The sequence below is a fragment of the Mytilus californianus genome, unplaced genomic scaffold, assembly GCF_021869535.1.
Source record: "Mytilus californianus isolate M0D057914Y unplaced genomic scaffold, xbMytCali1.0.p SCAF_1, whole genome shotgun sequence".
Taxonomy (NCBI): Eukaryota; Metazoa; Mollusca; class Bivalvia; order Mytilida; family Mytilidae; genus Mytilus; species Mytilus californianus.
The window spans coordinates 48,341,193-48,358,893 of NW_026262581.1; the positions used below are offsets into that span (position 1 = coordinate 48,341,193).

The 17,701-nt window shown below is 32.3% G+C and overlaps 1 protein-coding gene across 1 annotated transcript in view; it reads right to left on the reverse strand.

Annotated features, from left to right (window-relative positions):
• Window positions 1-17,701, reverse strand: part of LOC127722138 (E3 ubiquitin-protein ligase rnf213-alpha-like) — a 115,453-nt gene that overhangs the window by 7,392 nt on the left and 90,360 nt on the right. The window contains exons 65-76 of the mRNA XM_052229015.1: window positions 14,252-14,355; window positions 12,386-12,539; window positions 10,159-10,342; window positions 8,650-8,750; window positions 7,539-7,596; window positions 6,482-6,666; window positions 5,544-5,682; window positions 4,349-4,432; window positions 3,911-4,103; window positions 3,394-3,610; window positions 2,734-2,808; window positions 1,154-1,351 (exon numbers count right to left, since the gene is read on the reverse strand). Coding sequence (XP_052084975.1) covers window positions 1,154-1,351; window positions 2,734-2,808; window positions 3,394-3,610; window positions 3,911-4,103; window positions 4,349-4,432; window positions 5,544-5,682; window positions 6,482-6,666; window positions 7,539-7,596; window positions 8,650-8,750; window positions 10,159-10,342; window positions 12,386-12,539; window positions 14,252-14,355 — 1,692 coding nt within the window. The remainder of the gene's footprint in view (window positions 1-1,153; window positions 1,352-2,733; window positions 2,809-3,393; window positions 3,611-3,910; window positions 4,104-4,348; window positions 4,433-5,543; window positions 5,683-6,481; window positions 6,667-7,538; window positions 7,597-8,649; window positions 8,751-10,158; window positions 10,343-12,385; window positions 12,540-14,251; window positions 14,356-17,701) is intronic.

The window sequence follows — 17,701 nt, forward strand, 5'->3', positions numbered from 1 at the left end:
GTTTGTATGAACAAATTGTCTCAAGTAGTGCACATTTTTAAGGTTGTCAATAGGCAATTTGCCAAAAAAGACTTTTTAGTGAACTATTAAAACTAAACATTTATTACATTAAAACTAAACATTTATTATTACATTGGTACAAGGAAATCATTCATAAATATAAATCAACATGCAGACATCTTATACGTTCAGGTATTTTTTTGGTAATATTCTTTACAAAGCACAAAAATGTCAGCATTCACCTCAAAGGCTAACCAAACCTTTAAACAGACTTATTCGGAAAGGATATAGTTACGATACTGTTGTCAGGTCATTAAGGATTGCATATTTTGGTATTAATATTGATTCACTCATAGGGTCTTTGCATTGGAAGTAAACACATTTATTCTAAAACCAGTTGTTGGCATGATAGGGGTTATGTTCTTCTCATATATTTTATGATGGTATGATACTAAACCCCTAACGGGAGGGGTTGAACTTGATTTTCATATATGATGAAGACATAATCTTTCAATCAGTTTAATACTTCTTTTAAACTGAGTTTTACTGTGCGTATTGCTATGTGTTTCTTTATTCTACATTGGCTAGAGGTATAGGGGGAGGGTTGAGATCTCACAAAACATATTTAATCCCACCGCATTTTTGCGCCTGTCCTAAGTCAGAAGCCTCTGGCCTTTGTTTGTCTTATATGCTTTTTAATTTTAGTTCATATATATGTTTTGGTGGCCTTCGGCTGTTGTCTGCTCTTTGGTCGGGTTGTTGTCTCTTTGACATATTCCCCATTTCCATTCTCAATTTTATTACAGTAAAACAAGAACATTGTAGAACATGTACCACACATAAGCCATTGGAGTCAGAGAAGAGTATAACTGATTTTTTACAAGACCACAATTTGATTTATATAATCATTATTTCTGTAGTAAAGTGATCTAACAACGGTATTGTGTAGATTCACAATTAATCGTGGGACACTAATTTTCTTGGACTTTGTAGGTAAAGGGGATCTAAATTAATTCAAATAGTCAATAAAATACAAATTTTCTATAGGCTTGTCATCCAAACCACGAACTCAAATATCCACAAAAACACAATTTTTCCTTAATTTATGAAAATTGGTGCCCTAGAATAATAAGATGATTTTTTTTCTGTTTACCTTCTGGCTAACCAATGAGTCATCAATCTTCAGTATGTTGACCATAAAGTCACTCAATGGACTCTCTGGGTCAGAACCAACAGATTTAAGGAAACTTATAGCTATGTCGAGTTTGTCCATAGTATCACATAATTCTGGGAAAGGCTTTTGATTCAAGTCTTTCTGAATCTGGCTTAGTACAGGGGCACTGATTTTTTCCTGTGTGAATAGAGAAAATAACAAATTTTACACAAATTGTTTATTCTTTACATAAAAAATAATACTGCTGTATCCAAACTTACATTATCACTTCTGTTGATGATTACAACTAAAAGTATTATCCTAAATGTTTGTCTATTAGGTATATCTGAACATGATATCAGTGTTGATGATAATAGCTATTAGTATCCAAAATGTTTGTCAATGAGTTTCAACAAAGTCATCACATTATTTTTGTACTTGAATTAATTCTCTGTTTTAGAATCTAATGCAATATGGGTTTTTTTTTTAAGCGTACAACAGGACATTGTTACGAGGGTGGTAAAGGATTATTTTCGTGCAACGTGTTTTGCCATTTTTATTTCACGTGCAGCTGTGAAAAAGGTTCGTTATTCACTGTGTTTCGTGAAATCAATAAAAAGATCAACGTGCAAGAAATTTTTAATTGTTCGTTCATCGTGAAATGGCAATTTTATTTCGCATTCTTCCGTGCAGATACCCCACTTTACGCCCCTCTGTAACTTGTTGACAATGTCCAAAACAATGGATAGTCTTCTAATGGTGAAATATGCTCGATAGGTCTTAGAGTGAGGATCAAATTCTAAACCAAATATCATTTTGCTTTGTTCAATATGTGGACAAAAGCCATATCTTTTTTTATTTTTTTTATATTATATACTGTAAATTTAGAAATTATTGCTTGCATTTATATTATGAATTTTGAAGAAAGGACAAAAATGTGAAATTTATTATTGCGATTTGAGGATAATTTTTTTACAAATATATGTGAACAATATCAGAATGCAAATTCTTAATATTCCTATACTCATCCAGTCCCATTATTCACATTCATAAAAACATCGCAATGATTTCTGAATTTGTAGTATCCTATATAAATTAATAAATGTTTAAAAAAATATTTTGAGACCACTTCTTCTCCAACTTCATCAAACATGAAAATTTTTTCCTAAATCAGTAAGTTTAAGAATCCAAGAAAGACGGGGTGGGGGTGGTCTTTTGTTAACTTGATTAATAGCACTTATCAGTTTTCTAAACCTTCCACACTTGACTAGAGATTTTGCAACATTTGAACTATTAACGCATACAACAATAAAAGCCCTGTTCATTGATAATTTTCTATGTTTTCTATGTATTGTGTGTGATTTTGTCCCATGTACATTTACTCCATATCCTTTCATTTTCTTACAATCACTTTTCCATTGTTGCTTCGGACATTTTCTATCATGATGTCAAAAATTTATGGGAAAGTTTTTGAGGCCATTAAAAGGGAAAAATAACAGATAGGTGTTTAGAAGAAACCTCTTTCGAATTAAATGAATCATAATTAGAACTGAAAGTCAGGGTTAATCTCTAAATCCTACCTGTTTTATTCCGTCTCTGAGCTGTATAAATACTACAGCATTCGTTGTTTCTGATCTGTACACTACTGTATCAATCTGTATGAAATAAATATGATTCATGTTTAAATTTGGAAAATTGGGTAATTACTGCTCTTATAGGATGGTAAAAGTTGATTTTTAAATTAGATATGTACACTGAACTGCTACAACAAATAAATAACAGATGGTTCTCTCTGGCTTGCTCCACCAATAAAAACTGGCTACCACAATATAGCCAATAAAGCTGAAGTGGTGTTAAATACCAAAAATCAATCAATCAAATTAAAATATACAAGATAAAAGGCAAATTACTACACATTTTAATAAAAAATAGGGATATCTGAAGGTCAAGTCTAAGAGTTAAAGAATATGTCCAGCCAGTCAATGCAGCTAGCTATAAATTGCCTTCAGCATGAAAATATTAAAGCAAATACAAAACATTCAAATGGACTAAAAAACACCAAAAGTCAAAAACTGAGGAGGTTCCTTATACTGCATAGGCTTTTTTGTTTTCAAATAAAGGGTCTGCTTGATGTACTCCGATATTTTTTTTTCTATTTGATCAAATGCACATTGCCATTCAAGGGAGCAATTGCTCCAATCCTTCCCAACGTCCACCATTGTTACACAATAGAATCATACCTCTTTAAGAAGAATAACAGACTTTGTAAATAGAAATCTGTCCATTAACTGTCTTTCCAGGTTGGTAAAATTGTATTCCACTTTGGTGCCCTGACCCACTTCAAAAGAGTAGTTACAATTAGCTAACACCATGGGTAGTAGGTCTCTGTCTGGGTGATAACTGATCAAGTGTGCAGCTGACAGGTCTTTTACATTGACCTTTGGGAGACTGTCATATCTGAAACATTACAGAATAGCTTTCAATGCAGAATCATTATAAATTTTAGACTTTTCAATAGAGTTAACTGGTTTTATAAAATAATTAAGTGCTTTTCTTGTATTAAGAATCATTATTTTTTTGTTTTTTTGTATAAATAGTTTCAGTGAATCATTTTCAAGATATTGCACATTTATTCCTCAACCTTTTAAATTAACTATCCCTGTTTCTTCAGTTAATTTTGAAAAGTTTTATATTGATGAACTTCAAACATCAAGTTGCAGACATCTGAACCAAGATGGATTATTAATATTTTCATACTTAATTTTACTCTGCTGACAGTATTTCTGCAAGAACAAGTTCTGTTTCTCCAATAAAAAGAACAGCAGGGCATAGGAACACAGTCCAGTGTCTCTCTCAGATGGTAAGACATAAGCTATCGATGTTCTCTCGTCCATTCTTCTACGACAATTCTCTTTAGACAGGTAAACAAAGTTACCATTCACAGGGAATCCTAGATGAACAAAAATGAATTACATGTCCTTTTTCACTATCTGGGCATATAAAAAATGAAAACAACACTTAATAATTAAATTGCATGCGTCTGAAGCACTTGTTTACTTCAAGTGTATCTGCACGGACCTTTTTTATTATGTTGTTGGTTTACTGTGTCGTTGATGTGAACCACCATTTTTTTTTAATACTTTTTAGATTTGAATTAATAATATTATAATTCATCTTTTAAATGTGTGTACATACCATATCCTTCCAAAGACTGTTGGATATTCTCCCAAGCTTTTTTGAAATCATTCCAACATGATTGAATTTCAGATGATCTTGTATCTATATAAAATAAATAAAACAAATATTTTGCAAGATAAGAAATAAATGATTTTTTGAAAGATAAGAAATAAATGTTTTTTTGCTGACTGGAACTGATGCAGAAAATACATTTTTAAAAAGTAACATTACTATATTTGGAGAAAGTTAGAGCTTGCCGTACATTTATATATTCACTTGTTTAATGTTCAGGGTATTTTGACCTCTAAATGTCTCTGTTGGGTTTTTGGGGGTATTTTTGGGGTTGATGGGTTCCAACAAAAGCTATATCCTGGGTAATACAAACTCCACTTTTATTTAATCATAAAAGAGGGGAGAAGGACCTTTTTCGGGACGTCAGGATTAGGGCTTTATTTTTGCAGGTATTCAGGATTTACACCTATCAGGACTCGGGAATTAATGATTTCGATATCTGGGAAAGAATAATCTATTTTTTCAGGAATTCAGGATGACATCCCCTCCTACTGCCCTTCATAAAATGATGTGGAGGGTTAAACCCATCTTTATTACAGAACAGATATTCATTTTTTATTCATTAAAGGTATCCAGATCATAATCAAAATAGCTGTCAAATATATGAAATTTAGGAAATATTAATTACTGCATGAACTTTTTACTTTGCTTTTTAATTGTGTAAAAACTGGTTGACCCATATTTTTTGGTCCCTTTAATTCCAATATCATTAATTGTTCCTATGGTCATGATGCAAGCATTGTGTTTTGTGCTTCCGTTTTGTCATTTATCAACTTATACAATTTTCCTGAGTCGTGATTTATCAACGATATGTCCTATTCCATATTTGATAAGATGTCAATATATCACTATATTTGTTCCACCTCACAGAAGTTCCCCTGGAAACTTTGTTATAAACAATGCTGTAATATCTGTTCCTGTTGGAACAAATAATCTACACCTTTTATTACGTAAGAAACAAATTCTGTAATATTTGTTCCATTGAAAAAATATTACAGAATTTTTCTTCCATTTGGAACTAATACTATGAAGGAACTTCTATTTTATCACAAATAAAGGTAATCATAATGTCCCAGTACCCACATTTTTTAAAGTTCATCTCCTTTAAAAAAATTTAACAAAATCCCACTTAAACACTTACCCTGAAACTCCAAGAGAAATTTATCCATTGTAATTCCTAATGCCTCTGCTCTATCCAATCGTCTACTGTACTTCTGTATCAACATTTTCTGTAGTCTTATAATACCAGGTACAAATCTTAAAGCTCTAAGGAAGTGTTCCTGACATATAAATTAAGTACATTATAAGCACTTGATTGGAAACATATACACACTCCTTCAAGGTTGACATTTACAGAAATTATCTTGAAAATTGCACATTTTTCTCTTTGCATACTACAGCTGAACTAATTTTAAGGTACATACTTTTAACCTAATAATGGATGCTTAATCTCTAAACCATTCAAACAATTTTGTAATACCTGAATATGGTAAAGATTATCAATTGCTGGGTACTAATTTTCATGGATTTCTAGGATATATTTAGCAAAAAACTTAATTAATGCGTTCTACAAAATACAAATTTCTTTTAGGCTCAATCTGGGAAAATATGGTTTATCTATAATTTGGAATTGGATTTAAACATTTTTTACAGTATCTGTGTGTACTTCATTGTGCCATAAGTGACTTTTCAAACCAATTTTTATACTAAATTGTTTTCATAGTGTAACACCACTCTCACAGGTTAGGGGAACAGATGAGTACTTACACACGTTTCAGTCCCACCAACTTCCTTATGTACATGTCAAAACCAAACGATCAAATATCCAAGAAGATATAATTTTCTCTAAATCCTCAAAAAATGTTCCAATGAAAATTATTGAATGGGACAGTATGTTACATGTACTAAGTTTTGGTATATACACTTGATGAAATTGGTTTTTATAGATCAAGTTTGATTTGTCTCTTCTTCTGACATTTTGTTATTTGGAACTATTTTTTAATTTACTACAGTCTTGGACAAAATAAATAAGTTATCTAAACTACCAATAAATTAATGTGAAGAAGAGTTAATACTTGCCTCATCTAAGAACTGTTGAAGGACTGGACAATTTTGTTGAGATTTCATAAACGTCTGCATTAAATGGTCAACTGATATTCTCTCTCTAAACTGCCATACAGAAGGATTTTCTGATAAGTAATCACTTCCCAGGATTTCTGCTGGTTTATCAGTTTCGTATAACAATTGCAGCAATGGATCAGATCCTATACAATATAAGTTTTTTATATGCTGAAGATGTTGATAGAATTAATTCTTAATAATGTGTACTCATCATATTTCTTTATTACTATTTGTCGGCTTTTACTATATATATATACTGACATTCCCACAAATTTTGATGTAAATGGAGAAAATATGCATTGTTAGGTTAAGTGTTTAAGAATCCAAAATAAGTTCTTTTAAACTGTCATTTAAAGGATAGTGGAGTCACCTGACAATTATTGCCATTTACTTTATTTGTAGATCTGGTCTTGCTAATAATCTTTTGCTTTTTAAAGTTTTTCTCTATCTACTATAGTTTTCAAGATAATAGGCAAAAACAAAAGAAATGGTTAAAATTGTCTGTTAAGGGCAATAACTTATATAAGGAGTTATCTGACAGTTTTGACCTAAACAAAGGGTAGGTAGATCTCTTCATTCTGAACATTTCTGCCCTGTCAGATTTCCTTTTCGTATAAAAGACACAAGATAAGACAATATCCTTGCATTTTACTTGGTATCCATGTTGAATGACTGGATCACCAGACACTTTTAGATACCCCAAGGATGACAGTGGTCAACTTTGGTTTTATTTCGCCCAGTAGTTTCAGAGGAGAAGATTTTTGTAAAAGTTTAAAGGACAATGACACAGGACGACAGAAGCCAAGTGATAGCAAAAGCTCACACTGGTCCTTTAGGCCAGGTGAACTGAAAAGAAGCATAGGTGGTCGAGTAGTTTAAATTAGTAAGCTATTGTGATAACTAAACTGTCAATGCTGAGGTTGTGAGTTTGAACCCTGCTCCTTGTTCGTGTGTGAATAAAGACAAAATTAACAACTAAAAAGAATCCACATTGAATCTGCAGGAATAAACTTACCCAGTCTTTTATCATTGACAATTTTATTATTAACAGTGTTCAATATTTCTTCACTTTTCTGAAAAAACAGAAATGATAGAAAGACAGGTTATAATGTGGCTGTATTAGAAATATTACAATGACATAGTTGAAAATAAAATGAACTCATCATAGATACCTGTTGAAGATTAAAATTTTGTACACCTGACACCGGTTTTGTCTACATAAGACTCATCAGTGACGCTTGAATAAAAAAAAATAAAAAGGCCAAATAAAGTAAGAAGTTGAAGAGTATTGAGGACTCAAAATTCCTAATGGTTTTGTGAAATTCAGCTCATGTTATCTATTCCTAGGGTAGAAAATCCTTAGTATTTCCATAAATCTCAAAGTTTTGAGAGTAAAAGATATACCTAAGTAACATTTCCATTGACTGTAAATTTAAAAATTATTAAGATGTTCTTATTAATGCAAAAATACTTCTGTATCAGGTTCACAATAATAATTTATAACTTGCTTTCATTATTTCTGACAGTAGTAATATTCATTCAGAAAAATTTTGCAATCACGTTAATTAGATCTCATAATCAGTGATTCACAATAATAAATGCATGCATTAATTTCTGAATTTACAGTATTCATTTTGCAGCTCTTTGATTTTAATTATAATGGGGATAACACAGATATTCAACATTAATCAAAACCTCAAAAATCAACTCCAGAACATCTTTTACATGGTTCAATCTATTCTGACTGATCCCCTAAAACTTGAAATCAAGAATATGTGTACCTAGGACACCATATCCCTTTCTCTCAATCATATTTCCATGTTTATTGAACTGCAATATCTGAGGTCAAAACTCTTATTTGGATAATTAATGTTTAAAAAAATTCATATCATAATGCAAATGCGTACTAAGTATCTAGTTGATGTAACGTTTGTACCCTTCGTGGTAAACTACGTTTAACAAAAAATTCAACCTAGTCAGAACTGAAGGACTGTTTTAGAAATTTAATAAAAATCTTTGGAAAAAAGTGCATGCTATTTCACAAATACACAACTACTGAAATACTGTTATATTGTAAATGACCTTAAATGGACGAAATCAATTTACTTTAAAAAATAAACTCTTACCTCAAGAATAGGTGCAATGTATCTTTTATTAAAGTTGTCTTCCCATGTCTCCCTTGATCGTTTATCCTTTAGTAAGCAAATTTCATCTTCTGCTCTCTCACCTAAAATAGGCGCTTGAAAGATTAATGGTTCATTTAAAAAAACAAAATCCTTAGTTAATAGCTTGATGAAGAATATATAATAGAACACCATGTCTTCTCAACTTATTCCCTAGGTACTCACCAAAAGTATGTTAAAATCACAAAAACTAAGTAACAACTTTTGACATTCTGTTATTTAGACTTACAGGCTTTTCAACTGTTCCTTTTTAAACTTAAACATTTGGTTTTGAGCACCACTAATGTTTATCTTTTAAATAAGCATATCTTAACACATTTTAATTGTTGTATCATTACCAGATACCACTGTTCATGTTCCCAAGAGGAGCTATAGCTCAGTTAAGTGTTTTTGTATTGGCATGGTTCTTCTCTGATATTTTTTTTTTTTTAAGTTTTCCTTTGACAAAATAAGATTATGAATTTGTATATAACTCTAAGGCTATCCTTAATATGCCTTATAGCTCTTTTAAGCTTTTTATTTATGATTTCCATTTTTTTGTTTGAGCAACACTGGAGAATACTTATAATTTTCTTTTTGTGTGATTTTGATATTTAAGCTGACAATGAATTTGTATCAAATATTACAAACAAAGGCAATGAAAGGGTGACTTGGTACTGCTCAGGTGGTTATGTCAAAAGTTTCAGACTATTCTCTTCATTATGTAAATAAAACCGTTTTCTAATCAGTCTAGGAAAGGAGCTTTCATGCCTTTCAATTAAGAATTGAATGCTTCTTTTTGTAAATTCATTGGGGTGTAAAAGCGTTGACCAGAGTACATTTTGTATGAAGCGCAGAAGCACTTCATTCTAAAAATGTACGCACGATCAACGCTTTTACAACCCTATGAAATTACTAAAAGAAGCATTCAATACTTATAATTACATTATTTCGCTATGATCACGAAAACACTATTACTATCATTTTTTTCTTTTATTTACCTGTGCACTTTATTGTGGAAACGTGTGTCATCATGTATGTTACAATTCATGAAATTCAATTTGAAATGAAGAATGACGCGAGATTGCTGTTAGCCAATCAAAATAACGTACAATAATGAAACATACAACTGATGTAATTATTATGATAACAATGTCTCCAATATTTGACAGTTGTTGCTTTCTGATTGCCTAGAAGATTTTTATTGTTGACTGTATCAAAATATCAGGCTGAACAGGGGGGTTTCAATCCGGCTTTAGCTTGTATTGGATTGCATTAACTGACTTTGGGTTTATGTTTGTAAACATGCTAGTAGCAAATTCAATCCAGTAATCACTATTGGGACTCGAGTGCTCTTGATTCCAAAGTACCTACCCTTGAAGTCCAAACATTCATAATTTAACTTAGTTGTACAAACTTTCTGCATGTCTAGTACTAATATTTTACAATTTTCTTAATGAAAAAAAAATTTACCAATTCTAGATTGTGTGCGACTGTTCATTATTTCTGCTAATAAAAAGTGAATCAGAATAAGTACATTCTCCACACTCTTCCCAAGAGCTGTAGATATTGACCTCAGATCTTTCTGTATATGACTCAGTAAATATGAAGGTACATCAGTCTCCTCTATATCTGGCTTAATTGATCTACAAATGGCCTGTAAAATAATTAATTTTCAATATTTACAGTTTGCACACTTGCATCTTCAAAGGAGTAAGTTTATAAAAGATTAAAATTGGCCCTAGGATATTTTTACTTATTAATCTGTCCAAAATACTACAAATTTCACATAGAAATAGTTGTGATAGTACTATTAACCCTTTCACCAATAGCCACCCTGACAGAAGTTATTCCGAGGAGATAACTTTCCTGGATATTGTGAAACAAGTGGGAGAACTTCAAATAAAAAATCAATAAAAAATCTGTAGTTATTTATGTCTTTATTCTACTCACTATCACCATGGACATTGTTTATGTTTTAATCTGCTTATTTTTCGGCATTAACATACATATAATCATAATATAAAAAGTAAAATAACAAAAATACGGAACTCCAAGGAAAATTCTAATAGGAAAGTCCCTTATCAAATGGCAAAATCAAAAGCTCAAACATATCAAACGAATGGGAAACAACTGTCATATTCCTGACTTGGTACAGGCATTTCCTTATGTAGAAAATGGTGGATCAAACCTGGTTTTATAACTAGCTAAACCTCTCACTTGTATGACAGTCACATAAAATTCGGTTATATTGACAACAATGTGTAATAGGTAAAAATGTTAAAATTAGGGGTACAGCAGTCAACATATTGTGTTATAAAACATCAAACGAATTTTGTCTTTAAGACCAAAAATCGCAAATTTTTAACACAAAAGTTTGAAATTTTTTTATGAGGTTGTAAGTTCCTGCAGCTGACACTGAAAGATGTCCGTTTCAAATGTTTCTGTGCATAAAACAGCATTTTGTGTAAAAATAGTATACTATTGCTGTTGTCTGGTCTATGGTCGGGTTGTTGTCTCTTTGACACATTCCCCATTTCCATTCTCAATTTTAGTCTGGCTTAAATTCTTCTGAATTCTTAAGAAAAAATGTTCTTTTACTTCAAATTCCAGTAATATCTGTAAATATTAGTTGATTTCGACACAGTTTTTAACAAACTGATCCTCCATGTTTACACTTTCATCCAGGCAACAAATAAAAAAAGATAACTTGTGTTAGCTTTGTTTTCAAGGGGGAAATATAAAAGAGGTATGTAGATTCATCGTCAGCTATTATGAAGCACGAGTCACGGTAAACTGGAAATGTTTTGGCATAAGGGTTAATACAAAATAATTTTTTTTTTGCACATCACATTATAAATGATGAAGTAATGACTTCATATTTATGCATTATATGTGTTGTAACACCAGTTTTGGTAAAAATTTTAATCCTTGACAGTTTTTAGCACAATTTACTTTGGCCACCGCCCCTGATCTAGAAAATGTTTGTGTCTAGGGATTCAATATCATCATTGGCAACTTTTGGTTACTGAACATTTTGGAACATAGTTTGCAGCCAAGGGTTTCCTCAAGCTTTTAAGTATGAAAAATGCACAAAATCAATGTATTTTGACAATATATCCAAACTGTGCATACTTTGAATTCTAGAATGTACTCCTTGAGATCCCGCTAACATGTTGAACCCCGCCACATTCTGTATGTATAGTGCCTGTCCCAAGTCAGGAGCCTGTAGTTCAGTGGTTGTCATTTGTTTATGTGTTACATATTTGTTTTTTGTTCATTTTTTGTACATAAATTAGGCCATTAGTTTTCTCGTTTGAATTGTTTTACATTGTCATTTCGGGGCCTTTTATAGCTGACTGTGCGGTATGGGCTTTGCTCATTGTTGAAGGCCGTACGGTTACCTATAGTTACCTATAGTTACCTATAGTTGTTAATTTCTGTGTCATTTGGTCTCTTGTGGAGAGTTGTCTCATTGGCAATCATACCACATCTTCTTTTTTATATCGTATGAAGAGATTTGTTTAACCCAAAAGATTCATTTAAGAACCAATTTATGACTTTTTTGAAACTTTTTTGATAAAGTTGAAATTTAAGGCCATATTTTGCCATGGCCTGAAGTAAACCTTGTCCTTCATAAATTCAAAAGAAAAATGAATCTAATTAATATTTTTATGATCATTTGTTTATTTTTACTTACCTGTGCATTGTTATTTGCACCAACATACATTGCAATATGCAGTAGTAACTTCATAACTGCACAATTTACAGGCTTCAGACTTCTTTCAGGAAATGGAGCTAAATTTCTATATGTGGCCCGTCCTAAAATGTGTCCAGTATCTGTAGTGTCAACTCTGCACAAAATATATAACTTCATTAGAAGTGTGGACATAGAGAGATGTCATGACTGTGCAACAGTTGACATGAATTACTGAACAATGAAACAATTTTCAATTCCAGAATCAAGAGTATTTTATTTTTTATACACCAAATTGAATAAACTGCTTCGCTGAGCGCAGCTAGATACGCCCGCAGAGGTCCAACCCTGAACAGTTGGGGCAAAAATGGACACAATATTCATGCTTGATTCAGGTCTGAATTTGGATTGTCATTAAATATTTGACATATTATAGGTTTCTGAATAAATGTATTCAGAGAACTTGAAATTGGTTATATGAATTGAATTTATGTTCAATTAAAGATTTCTTGCTGTTGTGCAATACTTAGTAAATCTGTTGTCAGACAATAAACAAATAAAGTTCAATTAATTCTCAATGTCATATTAGAAATTTATGAAAATAAAAATGGAGCTTACATCAATAGATATAAACAATTCACCAAAGTTTCATGAGAATTGGTGACAGCATTTTTGAGTTATTGTCCGAAAACTGGAAAATCAGCCCTTTTTTTAATGAATAAAACCCCATAACTCAGAAATGTAAAATGTAAAATTTATAAAATTCTAAAGGGAGCTTACATCAATACATACAAACAATTCACCAAAGGTTCATAAGAATTGCTGAAAGCATTTTTGAGTTTTTGTCCGAAAACTGGAAAATCCCCCCTTTTTTAAGGAATAAAACCCCATAACTCAGAAATGTAAAATGTAAAATTTATAAAATTCTAAAGGGAGCTTACATCAATACATACAAACAATTCACCAAAGGTTCATAAGAATTGCTGAAAGCATTTTTGAGTTTTTGTCCGAAAACTGGAAAATCCCCCCTTTTTTATGAATAAAACCCTGTAACTCGGAAACATAAAATCTAAAATTTATAAAAACCTAAAGGGAGCTCATTTCAATAGATATAAACAATTCACCACAATTTCTTGCAAGTTGGTGAAAGCATTCCTGACTTATTGTCTGAAAACTGGAAAATCCCCCTTTTTTTAATGAATAAAACCCCATAACTCGGAAACGTAAAATCTAAATTTTATAAAAAACGAAAGGAAGCTCACGTCAATAGATATAAACAATTCACCAAAGTTTTAAACAAATTGGTTAAAGCATTTTTGAGTTAATGTCCGACATGTTGACGACGGACAGACAGAGGGATACCATAATACGTCCCGTAAACGGGCATATAAAAATGTTTAGCAATTGGTTGAATATTCATGTTTTCTTAGGTTTGATCAATTATAACATAATCTGCCCATTACAAGGAACGTTGTGAATATGGACAAAATCAAGTTGACCTTTCCCTCATGGTTAATATAAAAGTTATTTTGTGTTTTTGAAAGCAAGAACTGGTTTTTCAATCTCAATTTAATGCAAAAAATCTAAGCCAGAAGGTTGTTTTTTGTTTGTTATTTAATATTGTCAAATTTACTGAACATGGAATTTAAACTTTTCAGCAAATTGCAAGTCACAGTTTATTTCTAACTGATCAACATGATCAATTATATTCTCTCAGTAGCACTCCAGGTGTTTACAAGAACTGTTTTGTATATTTGCAGTTACACTGTTGCTTATAATCTCATAAACCCAGTATTCAGTACTGACAAGTAGTTATTATATAGAAGGAGAGAAGATAGAAAGGAAGGTGTTAAATTAATATTTAAATACCCTTGATCCTTGATATTTCCAGCTATAAGCACATGTGATTGCCCTCCAATTTCAAGTCCACAGTTCTGTGCTTTACATCTGGCTACAACTGTAGGCCTTCCACACTAAAACAATAAACCGTTGTCACAGAGATATGTCTCACCTTTTTGTAATTTTGATGGTGCAAATGTTGAAATTAAAATAGCAATACTTTAACATGTAAGTTATGCAAATATTCAAAGTCAATGAACCATGACTGAAGGTTCATGGCTAATCAATCTCCATGGAAATGAGATGTGCCAATGCTAATGCAACTGCATACCAAATACCATTGACTTATCATAAGTTGTTTCCTTTAAACAAACCTCAACACAAACATTAACTTGTAAACTATGTCAAAGTTTCAAAGTCAATGAACCATGATGAGGGGGGTGGGGCTATATAATCTCCATGGAAACGATACTTCCAAATGCCAATAAATTTGCATACCAAATATCATTGACTTAACATTAGCAGGTCATCTTAAACTGATCTAATCACAAACTAATACATGTAAACTAAGCAAAAAATTCAAAGTCAAAGTAAACTATATAACAAATATTAAGTCAATATCTTTAAGTATGACGAAAAATAAAGTCGAAAAACTGATTATTTGAGTGAATTTTTCAAGTCCAAGGACCATAACTCTGCACAAAACCATCAGGCCGGAACAAAATTTGAATTTGGTCTATAACTTGTTATGATAAAACTATATACCAATTATCAAATCAATATCTGCAAGCATGACAAAAAAAGGGCAGAAAACTGATTATTAGGGTGAATTTTTTAAGTCCAAGGACCATAACTCTGCACAAAATCATCAGACCAGAACAAAATTCGAACTTGATCTGTACTTGTTGTGATAAAACTATATACCAGTAATTAAATCAATATCTTCAAGTATGATAATAAAATGCTCTGCTGGGCGCAGCTTGATACGACCGCAGAGGTCGAACCCTGAACAGTTGGGGCAAGTATGGACACAACATTCAAGCTTGATACAGCACTGCATTTGGATTGTGATTAAATATTTGACACAGCATAGGTTTCTGACACAGAATGAATGTGGTCTAAGAACTTAAAAAAATTTAATTTACCTATTCAAACCATATCATTATTATTTGCTTTTATATATAAATCAGAAATAACCAATTTAAAATGGAAAATTTTAAAGAAAAAAAAATCCCCCCCCCCCAATTTTTTGAACCCCCTTATGATTCATCACCCCAAAAATCAATCCCAGCCTTCCCTTTGAGGTATGGTACCTTGCAGTACAATTTCAGAGAGATCCATACACTTGAACACAAGTCATTGTCTGGAAACTAGAAAAATACTTGTTTTTTGGCCCCAAATTCCTACACATTTAGGGCAATTACCCCCAAACTCAAACCCAGCTTTCCCTTTGTGATATGGAACCTTGTAGTACAATTTCATAAAGATCCATACACTTACACACAAGTTATCGTCCTGAAACTAGAAAAATGCTTGTTTTTTGCCCCTTTTTTGCCCCCTAATTCTTAAAATTTTGAGGCAATTACCCCCAAAATCAATCCCAGCCTTCCCTTTGTGGTATGGTACCTTGCAGTACAATTTTAGAGAGATCCATACACTTGAACACAAGTTATTGTCTGGAAACTAGAAAAATGTGTTTTTTGGCCCCTTATTCCTGAACGTTTTGGGCAATTACACCCTAACTCAATTCCAGCTTTCCCTTTGTGATAGTGAACCTTGTAGTACAATTTCAGAAAGATCCATAGACTTACACACAAGATTGTCATGAAACTAGAAAAATGCTTGTTTTCTGCCCCTTTTTTGGCCCCTAATTCCTAAAATTTTGAGGCAATTACCCCTTAAATCAATCCAAGCATTCTCTTTGTGATATGGAACCTTGCAGTACAATTTCAGAGAGATCCATACACTTGAACACAAGTTATTGTCTGGAAACTAGAAAAATGTGTTTTTTGGCCCCTTTTTGGCCCCTAATTCCTTAATGTTTTGGGCAATTACCCCCTAACTCAATTCCAGCTTTCCCTTTGTGATATGGAACCTTGTAGTACAATTTCAGAAGAACCATAGACTTACACACAAGTTATTGTCATGAAACTAGAAAAATGCTTGTTTTTGCCCCTTTTTTGGCCCCTAATTCCTAAAATTTTGAGGCAATTACCCCCAAAATCAATCCAAGCATTCCCTTTGTAATATTGAACCTTGTGGTACAATGTCAGAGAGATCCATACACTAACACACAAGTTATGTCTGGAAGTTACAAAAATGCTTATTTTTGGCCCCTAATTCCTTAACTGTTGGTACCATAACCCCCAAAATCAATCCCAACCTTCCTTTTGTGGTATTGAACCTTATGGTAAAATTTCATAGAGATCCATTCACTTAAACTAAAGTTAGAGGGCGAAAACCAATGTGTCTTCGGACGACAACGACAACGCCAACGTCATACCAATATACGACCACAAAATTTGTTTGCGGTCGTATAAAAAGTGCGGAAAACTGATTATTTGAGTGAATTTTCTAAGTCAAAGGACCATAACTCTGGACAAAATCATCAGACTGGAACAAAATCCGAACTTGATCTGTAACTTGTCATGATAAAACTATATATCAAATATCAGATCAATATTTTCAAGCATGAAGAAAAAAAGTGTGGAAAACTGAATTGCTGGACTGACGGATGGATAGACAGACAGACAAACAGACAGAGAGACGGACAGAGTGCAAACCTACAGTCTCCTTCGACTTTGTCGTAAGGGGACTAATTAACATTGGTCTACCACTAATGGTCCCCATAAACTGACCTAATCACAAACTAATACATGTAAACTAAGCAAAATTTTCAAAGTCAATAGACCATGACAAAGGGGACAGAGTCAAATAATCTCCATGGAAATGAGATATGTCAATGCTTATACAACTGCATACCAAATATCATTGATCTACCACTAATGGTTCCCCATAAACTGACCTAATCACAAACTAATACATGTAAACTAAACAAAAGTTTCAAAGTCAATAGACCATGACTGAAGGGGCAAGGCCAAATAATCTCTATGGAAATGAGATGTGCCAATGCTAATACAACTGCATACCAAATATCATTGACCTACCACTTGTAGTTCACCATAAACTAGACCTAATCACAAACTAATACATTGTTGACATCCCATTAACCTATGTCTCGCTTTTTGACTCTGTCAAGGCGCGACAAAAACTTCTCATTACCATTGTAGGACAATAAATTATCAACAACATGATGAACAGCAATCAATAACATACAATTTAATGTTTGGTTCTTTTATCATAACATACAATTTAATGTTTGGTTCTTAAGTTAAAAGGAAAAAAAAAAAACACAAAATAGAAGAGATACATAATTGACCTCACAGTAGACTTGCTGTGAACTATCTAGCAATCAACTGA